At 35.0% G+C, this 9,414-nt stretch overlaps 1 protein-coding gene across 4 annotated transcripts; it reads left to right on the top strand.

Moving 5' to 3' along the window:
• Window positions 1-219: 219 nt before the first annotated feature.
• On the top strand, window positions 220-8,071 carry LOC120423519 (connectin-like). Of its 4 annotated transcripts, XM_039587362.2 has the most exons (5): window positions 223-532; window positions 603-728; window positions 3,762-3,863; window positions 6,004-6,066; window positions 6,192-8,071. In XM_039587362.2, the coding sequence occupies exons 1-5, from the start codon at window positions 504-506 to the stop codon at window positions 8,020-8,022; spliced, it is 2,151 nt and encodes a 716-aa protein (XP_039443296.1). In that variant the 5' UTR covers window positions 223-503; the 3' UTR covers window positions 8,023-8,071. The 4 variants fall into 4 exon arrangements, with proteins under 4 accessions (XP_039443298.1, XP_039443300.1, XP_039443299.1 ...); XM_039587364.2 differs by lacking the exon at window positions 6,004-6,066 and having other exon boundaries at window positions 220-532; XM_039587365.2 differs by lacking the exon at window positions 3,762-3,863 and having other exon boundaries at window positions 222-532.
• Window positions 8,072-9,414: the final 1,343 nt, after the last annotated feature.

Genomic DNA, 9,414 nt, shown 5'->3' with positions numbered 1-9,414 from the left:
ACAAGGAACTATTTAATGCCAAAATCAACACAAAATGTAACAACACGAATTCGAACCAACAATCTGACGAGAGGGGAATTCCCAGCTCGAGAGATAGAGGCAGCGCTTTCGTTGGTTGTTCTGTTACGATCAGCGGCTTCTTTTTGCACTCTTCAACGTAGAGTCGCGGCGTTCAGAGTTCACGCGATCTTTCCCGGGGATTCCCTCGAGTTGAGTGTTCGAATGGTTCACAAAATGTGTTTTTGAATGCGAACAAAAAAGTACAATAATTTAAATATTTGTTTCAATTAAAATTAAATACAAAGTTATTGTTATTTGCCACCTAATGTTTAAAATATGTTTCAACACCATTTTCCATGAAGTCGCCTCCTTATCGCACCGGCTTTGCCGGCTCATGAAGCATGATTGAAGCAGAGGATCGTTTAGTCTGGTCCGAGCGGTTTGATTGAACACATCCTCGGATGTGTCTCGTCCAGTGAAACAGTTTAAAACAAAATTACAAGATGCGTCACAAGTGGTTGCTGCTTATGTGGTATTATGATCTATCGTGGAATAAGACGAAGAACAAACTAATTATGTGATTGTTTGGTTCTGTGTTTTAGTGTTGGTGTGATCTTAGTACAGGCAACGTTGGCCAATGCTGAGGATGGTTCAAACAGCCAGAATGAATCTGAAGAAGGAGCAAATCAAGCTGAAGTTTCGGACCAGCAATCAACTCAATCCCCAAGGTAGGGGATTCCCTAGATTTAAAAAAGTTGAATTGCCTGAGTTTTGATTTCAAAAGAGTAATCGGTTTAGGAGAACAGAATGTAATTCAATCTAAAATCAAGTAATGAAGAGCAAGTAGAATTCACTCAAAACAAGTTGATTGAACAGTGGTAATCGGCGAACTGGATGGACCTTATTGGAATTGGGACCGAATCCTTAACCTGTCAAACCTATGAGAAATATGCTTACATTTGAATCGTGCTCGTGCAATCTTGTCGAAAGCACTTGTTTAACATTCCGAGAAAAAGGCGTTTCAATGTTTGCCCTTAAATAATTTCTGAAAAAAAAACGAAAACACATAGTGTAAACAATCATTAGAAAAATCTGTTGTAAATATTAGACGTGCATTAGGGTGCCCAGATTATGAGACTTTTTCTCAAAACCTCGCTCCACAAGTTGACTATTGTTTCTTGGACTATTTTAGGACTCTGGGTCAAATAAGAGCAAAATCGGTCAACATTTACCCATTGATACACGGAGATGAAATTTGTATCCGGGAAAAATCGAAAAAAAATATGGGAAACCCAATTTTCTTACGGTTTGGTCTGAACGGTGCGCTCCTTGTGTGTGTGTGGTCCAATCCAATACCCGCTGGCCGGCAGCGAAATTATGGGAAAGTATAGTTTGTATCAGACTTGATTATGCTGATACAGCTTATCTCAGTACCGGGTGTTAGGTGGTGTCAGCCCTCGCGCTGCTTCCAGCGACCCTGCCGTAATTTTTACAATTTTGATTATTTCCAGTATTAGGGATTGTTGCTAGCAATGCAATTAGCTGATTCTACTACCCCATAACCGTCAAAACGACGTAAACGCCACTGTGCATAAGATTCAATGAAATTTTTTTCAATACCTTTGTTTTCTTATAATATTTGGAAAGTACAAAATAAGGCTTAGGGTTCGTTTTAAGGCTCATTTTATCAAAATGCTATTTTTCCTAGATCAGTAGTGTCACTACCAATGACTTGCACATATTATGAAGAATGATTAAACTTTTGGTTATTTTTGTTGAGAGCTTTTAAAAAATCTTGTTCAGGTGGGGCAAGTGTACCATATGGAAAACGAATTGCTGCAGCAACATATATTATTGAGAAATAAATTCATAAAAGTACTTTAAAACTGAAAAACAATTGTTAAAAAAATGTCCATGCAAAATATTATTATGAAAATTTTCTTTTTTTTATCGAAGTTATATTTTTTTGTAAAAACGATCAAATTTTTAGTAAAATATTATTATTTAATCTAAAAATGCAAGATACGTTTCAAATACATTCTAATCTGATGTATCTAAGTGATAACAGTTCAATTGTTAGCAAATTAACATGTTGTTTCATGCATTGTTCCTCTTGCCCCAACGGGTTGTTCGTCTTGCCCCACTAGTTGAGTAGAACGTACGGAAATCAAAATTTTTAAAATCATTTTTTTACATAAAAACAGGATTTTTTAAAAACTTGTTCTATCAAAGTCTCAGTCAAGACCAGGAATAAGATGATTATAAAAGAATCCGACAGATTTTTTAAACGTTTTTGATGGGTTATAACGAGTATTTCCTTAGCACTTGCCCCACTTTCCTCTACCATAATCAAAACAAGCACTCATATTTCCGAGAGAAAGGTGAGTGTCATGATCGTGAGAGCTCAAAATTGCCCACGCAGCAAAACTGACGTTTCAACGAAATATGCCAAGGAAAGCTACACGAAGCACAATAGACAAATCCAACGAAAGCTCAACGCTACTTTTTGATGGTGAGAGATTTGACAGCTCCCATACTAAATGTCTCGATTTTCATACTTTTTGTTAATTTTCTTCTAAAATAAAACACTTAACATATGAAAACTATATATTTTTGGTGCCCAAAATTCCTGCTGAATCGAATGGTGTACTTATCTCAATTGCAAATTTTTTGAACAGTTTTTACTTTAATAATATTCTAGACACATTTTGTGCACCTAATCAATCAATACTTTTATCATAAATAATCATTTTATTGCTTAAAAATTGAGTTTTCCTGAGCTCCCATATTCATACATGGAAGCTGTCATTTCTAACACCATTGGCCACCTAGCGGCCATTTCAAACTGGATACGTCTATAGCAAAACAAACAGTAAGAAGAAAAAATTGCATTAAATTGATTAAAATGTTTAAAATTGTCTACAATTTGCACTAGATTTCATTGAATATCTCTTCTTTATGTCAGTTTTGATCGTTTCCCCACAACGGAAACTGATAAATCCACTGAAAACACGCCTAAAATTCAAATTATCGAGGACCGACCGAACGACGAACTTCTTCCTTACACAGACAAACAGACTCTCTTCTAGTCTGAACGGTGCGCTCCTTCCATCAAAATATTACCAAAAGTGAGATTCTCATTGGAAATTTAATGCTCTACAACTTTGTACAACATACCAATGCTGTAAAACTCAATCCTGAAAAGTTATTAGCGATTAAAAAATGACATTTTGTATGAAAAACATTTTTTTCGCCTCGGGTATCAATGGGTTAATCTCAGATGCTAAAAATAACCCAAAAACCGTTTTCCGCTTGTGGAGCAGGGGGTCATTTTTGCTGGGCACCCTAACATGCATGCGACTTTGACACAGTTGCCACGTGTGGCAAAGCAGCAAATCTGACAGTTCAAGTAAAACAATGCAAATGGGCCAAAGACGAAGTGTAAACATTTGTTTTAAACTTACCTATTATTATTGATTTTCATAAAACGGAATCGACGTGGCCCTCTTAAACCTTGCGGTTTCGTCAACGGATCCACAGGCGTGTATCGTTCTTTTTGCGACAAGACTCCGCCTCCCGGGTCTCCTAAGTGTGAAGGTATGGCACGGGGAGAGGGCACCGAATGCCTACATTATTAACACATAGATTTGATTTTCATAAAGATTGGTGTAAAAATGTATTTATCAACTAAGTTTTTCATTATTTCATCTTTTCAAAACAAACCTTTCAAAGTTTAAACCGACTGTTGATATTCATTCTAGCGTTGATGAACAAAATGCAGATAAAGACTTTGAAAATGATTCCATGAACCCAGAAAACAATTCAACTGATACTGATACAGCTACTGCAAAGCCCCAGAAAGAGTGAGTTTAGAATAGTTATTCTGCATGTTTGCATGTTTAAATTGATCAGATAGTGACAATCAGTTAATCGGGTGGAAATAGGACCGCATATTTAATCCGTCTAACAACACAGAATTCCCCAAATATTTTGAAACACGGCCGAAGCTAAACGTAGAGAGTATTGTTATCAATCTTTTTTTTCAAGAATAAAAAATGTGTGGCTTTTGAGGACCTGGAGTTGCAGTCAAGTAATCTTAAGAAAGTTGAAGGCGAGATCGTCATTTTTTATAATTATGAATGGAAGTTGTTAATGGTCGATGCGGTTGTATCCATCCAGAACTGTTTTATTGAAAATCTTCTCTGTTTGTTGAATCAGCTTCGCTAAAATTAGCGATGTTTTTTCGCTAAACCAGGAAAAGCTTCAGGATTTCAAAATCAGCTTGAGAATTTATCCACGGCATCGCAAAATGACACTCTCGCAGCAGTTTTTCGTCACCCGTAAAAAGAAAAACCTCTTCAAACTTTAAAACACACACAATTTTCCAATCAAAAATGACAAAAACTATACAAAATGAAACACACACTACTGATAATAAAAAAAAACTCATTTACAAGTAAGAAAAAAGTCATGCTTGTGCTTGAACAGACTCCTACTTTGTAGATGTAAACAAAGTGGGATCATTCTAAAATCACGTCACGCATTCTCTATATTCATCATCCAGGGCCGAAGTTGACGACAAAAAAATATTTCCCTTTTCAAAACATTGACATAATCGCATTGAAGAAGTAAATTTACAAAACCAAAGATTGAAAAAAAGAGTTCTAATATCAATGCTTTTTGAAGATAAAAAAATTACAATTTTTTTATGAACTGTTGGATCGAAGCCCTTGTATGGACCCCAATGCATAGTAACAATAGGAACTTGTTTATGGGCGCTTCCCTAGAAGTCGTCAAAAGCCTCACACTATTTTATAAAGTTAATTTGACATATCGTTAGCTGTGTGATACCTTGTGACAACGACCATTTAGTACTTTTCGAGAAAATCGATTTTAAAAGTTTGATGATAAATATTTTCAATACTATGAATGATAGAGCCAACATTTTTGAAGCAATCGGTTCGTATACTATCGCTTAACAAACGCTCCAAGTTTCAACTAATTTGGTTACACCAGTTAAAAGATACAATAAATTAGTAGTATTAGTAGTAAATCTGAAAAGCACGTGTCACAAGAGTGTTTCGAAACTAAAATTGTACTACGTCATCATTAACTCGTTTTCGACCAAAATGCTCTATGTCACAAGATAGAACACAGCTGAAGATATTGAGCTCATTCAACAAACAAATGCTGTAAAACCAAAAACGAACGGACATGACACGGGGTTTCAAAAAGTGAAGCAGGGTTTCTTTTACTTCTTCTTGGCGAAAACCTGAGCAAGCGAGATCGCTTATGTCAAGATCTTCGCGCAACGTAAACAAAGCCAGCTGATGACACAAACTCAACGGCATTTTTTGAAATGGTCGTATGAATTTATATTAAAAAAAACCATTTCTATCAATTTTTCGGCAATTTTAGTATCCATGATAAATTACAGAGACTCATAAAGACAAACTTAATGCAAAAAAAAACTGTTTCTGGCACCATACTAATGCTGATTGTTTTAATTAATTATTGCATACGACATTTTGAAAAGTCATGCGTAATCGCGCGATGCTACTTCGACAACTTGAATGTAGATGGTGCAAGTGATAGTATGCTTCGGAAATTTGAAGAAAATTTGTTCCTGGTGTCATGTCCGTTCGTCTGTGGTAAAACTAAGCAATGGTAAAACCACTTTGATAAAGCGATATGATTTTGCTCTCGATCACACAGATTTCTCTGGAAACAAAAACATAATTCAATCATTTAAAAGCAATTTGCTCAATACGAATAAATTGTTTTATACATGTTTGAATTTAGTTTTCTTTTTTCCAAAAATTCAGCGAAATAGAAACCATTATGCTATCGGATTTAAAAAAGCTTTTACTATACTTGGATCAATCTAAATATTACAATGCAGCTCACTAACATCAAAATTTAATTATGCAAGTTAGACTCAATAAATCATTGAGAAATGAAACAATTGATTAATTATATGATTATATGTTTTTATTTCATTAGGACTGCCTACGATGAGCATGTTCATTCAAACAGGGAATCTAAAGCCGTTATACCAGCAGTTGGGTGAGAAAATGTTACTAATAAGAAATAATTTGATATATTTATCCGTTTAAAAGAACATTAAAAAACAAAAACTTTATAGCAGAATAAAGAATATACCTTTTCTTTATTTTTATGATTTCTTTCAGACGAACCACAACCAAGAAGCCATCCTACATCTGTACCAAATCAAATCTCAACTACGATTGCATACTGCAAAACGTCCAGCTAAACCACAACGAACCCAATATTTTTGGTCTCGATTGGAAAAACAATCTTCAAAAGAAAGTCACTTTCACTAACTCCAGATTGCAGTTTTTGCCAAAACGATTATTTGAAGCATTTCCGGAGATGGAATTGTTGAATGCTGAAGACCTTCAGATAGAAGAAATTGAATATCAGGCTTTTAAACATGCCAAAAAGTTAAAAACGTTATACCTTAAAAGAAATTTAATCTCAAACATAGAAACCTTTAAAGGAGTACCCTTGTTAGTTCACCTGGATCTGTCTCATAACAGAATTACTCATTTTAATAAAGATGCTTTTGCAAAAAACAGAGAACTTGAACGGCTCTTGATGAATCATAACCACATTTCAGAGCTGCCAGGCTTCCAAAACATTGATAATCTTGAAGAGCTAAATTTGTCAAATAATGATCTTCAAGAAATATCTGACAACCAGTTTAGGGGCAATCCCAAACTGAATAGTTTAGATGCATCTTTCAACCTACTTAGACACTTTAATTTGAACCAACTCAATGATAAGCCAAATCTGTCTTTCATATCTGTAAGCTTTAACAATCTTGAAAGCCTTTACATTCCAGGACAAGTTCAAAAATTGGATGCTCGAAATAATTCTATTAGTAACATCAATGCCAATATCTGTTCACTTCAAAATTTATACTTATCAAACAACCAAATTACAGACATATCAGCATTGCGCAACTGTAGAAGCATGAAAATTTTAAATTTGTCACATAACAAACTCCAAAGCATTGATTTGATTGAATCTATGCCTGAATTAAGCAATTTAAATGTTGCACACAATCAATTATTTGAAATAAATTTTCCAGCAAAGGTGGCACATCCTCTACAAATTTTAGATTTATCATATAATCAGCTTAGCTTTGGGCCCACTAACAAATTTGATCAAATGAAAACCCTCAAGTTGAATAACAACAATTTTATTGAATTTAAATTTGGTGAAATGATGAAGAGTCTCAATTACGTACAACTAAGCAACAATGAGTGGAGTTGTGAGAAAATTACGCAAATTATGCAAGAAAAGAGAGAAATAATTTTCGATAAAAATGAAATCTGCGTCAATTCTCAAGCTAGATCACAAAATGGGATTTGCTGCAAGGACTACAAGCGTGCTTTTAATGATCGCCTAAAAGAGATGATTCAAGAAATTTATGTTCATGAAAATGTAAACAAAAAAGATCAAGAAAAATGTAAACCAACAAAACCAAAGATTGGAGTAAATAAACCTAACGTCCAAACGATGCATAACAAAATTGCTGAACTGGACAGTTCTACAAGAGAAATTCTCAATGAACTGGAGGGCGTGAAAAGTCAAATTACACATATCGAACAGGAAATCATAAGTAACACAACAAGGCAACATAAACTTCAGACAGCGAATCAAAACATTAAACAGTTAGTTGAAAAATATAGTGGAAATTACGGAATACCCAAAGAAGGCCTCATCAGTCCTTCCAAGACGCTCGAGAAAGTAGTAAAGTACACCCAGGATAGAAAAAGTAACAGCGAAAATCTGTTAGCACGTCGGACAAAAGAAGTTGAAGCCACTAATGCTCGCATGGAAAGTAAGAATTCGGAGAAGTTCACCTCACAGAGTGAAAATGAAGGACTCGAAGCAGTGCTGAAAAATATAAAAGCAGACGAATCTAAGCTAAAGAAGGAGAAACAACTTTTGGAGAAAACATTGAACAGAAACTCCCCAAGTGTACATGGTTAGCGAGGAAAGAGAATCTTGCAAAAACTAATAAATACTGATGTTTTTTTTTTTTTTGTAAAATTCCTTTGTGTATTTAATTTGGTGCACGGAGAAAAAAGTGTTCTCAAAATCGTGAACAAGCGTTCGTGAAATTGGGAACCACGAACAAAGTGTTCAAATTTCATGGTACGTTTTTCAGAATCGTACCTAGAATTTGAACACTTTGTTCGTGGTTCTGAATTTCATGAACGCTTGTTCACGATTTTGGGAACTCTTTTTTCTCCGTGTGATGACCAATTCCAATTGACTGAACGAGTAAGTTTGTTTTTTTATTGGTTTATATAGAAACATCTTCAATACTGACTACACTCTTCTCTTTAAATTGAATTGAATTAAAAAAAAAGTAAAAACAAATAATTGTCAAGCCACGGTTTCAACATTTTAGTGAAAAAAAGTGTTTTAAATGCATTATGCGCTTGTTCATTTGTTTTGCAATCATAAGTCTCCAAAGTATCTATGTACCGACGTACCATGGAAATTTAATTTAAAAAAAATCAAAATATTTGCCAACGAGCTAAACTAGCTTACCCCGACAAACTTCGTCTTGTCATTTTTCGTTTGTTGACGTTTTTTGATTTTTGGCTTATTCAGCCTCCTGTGATCAAAATATGATTATACGTAACTTTCTCCATACAAATTGCCGATGCTCCGGAATCGGCTCCAGAGTGTCAAGTGGTTAGCGTAAGAACCTTCCTTGGGCTTTTACGAACCCAAAACAACAAACACCTCGATCCGACGCTCCGTATTGAACTGATTCGCGTTCAAACAAAACCGTCAAAATTTTATATATATATAGATATGTTAAACAATACTGAAAAATGCATTCCTGATTGTTTTGAGTTTAAAGTCTCTATTAAAAAAAAATTTACCCCTCGGTTTTTTCGTGTTATTTTCCGTTTCTTTTGTGTCGCTGTTCGAGTGCATGTGGTGATTGGTCATTATAATTAAATAATGGCATCAGTAGTGCGGTGCCTGTGTGGACGCGCAGTCCTGTTTTTTTTTTTCGTTTTTTTCCGTCTCTTTTGTGTCGCTATTTGTGTACATGGGGTGATTGGATTTCTTCTTCTTCTTTTTTCATTTATTTTTTGTTCGCGCGTTCGTTGGCCGATGAATTTTATTTTTGTTCTCTTTATATAGTTTTCGATAGAAACGATCCGATTTTTGTTTTTTGAGACAAGCAAGTCGTATTGCTGGATTAAGTCCTTTCCATATCATCGAGGATCGGAAGGCACGTCGACGGATATGTTTTAAGGCTTATGATATAAAATAATTTTAATGAATGAAGCCCTTCCTACATCACCGTTGATCGGAAGGCACGCCGACGGAGAATTTCCGGAGAATCGCGGTCGAATT

Source organism: Culex pipiens, chromosome 3 (assembly GCF_016801865.2).
Source record: "Culex pipiens pallens isolate TS chromosome 3, TS_CPP_V2, whole genome shotgun sequence".
NCBI lineage: Eukaryota > Metazoa > Arthropoda > Insecta > Diptera > Culicidae > Culex > Culex pipiens.
The sequence above is the reverse complement of the archived record's forward strand: the minus strand, read 5'-3'. Positions and strand labels throughout refer to the sequence as shown.

Excerpts from the sequence above, each read along its gene's own strand:
- LOC120423519 (XM_039587362.2), top strand. The coding sequence starts at position 504 with ATGCGTCACAAGTGGTTGCTGCTTATGTG. Across the intron at positions 533-602 it reads AAGTGGTTGCTGCTTATGTG|TGTTGGTGTGATCTTAGTAC; the intron begins GTATTATGATCT and ends TCTGTGTTTTAG. Across the intron at positions 6,067-6,191 it reads GCCGTTATACCAGCAGTTGG|ACGAACCACAACCAAGAAGC; the intron begins GTGAGAAAATGT and ends GATTTCTTTCAG.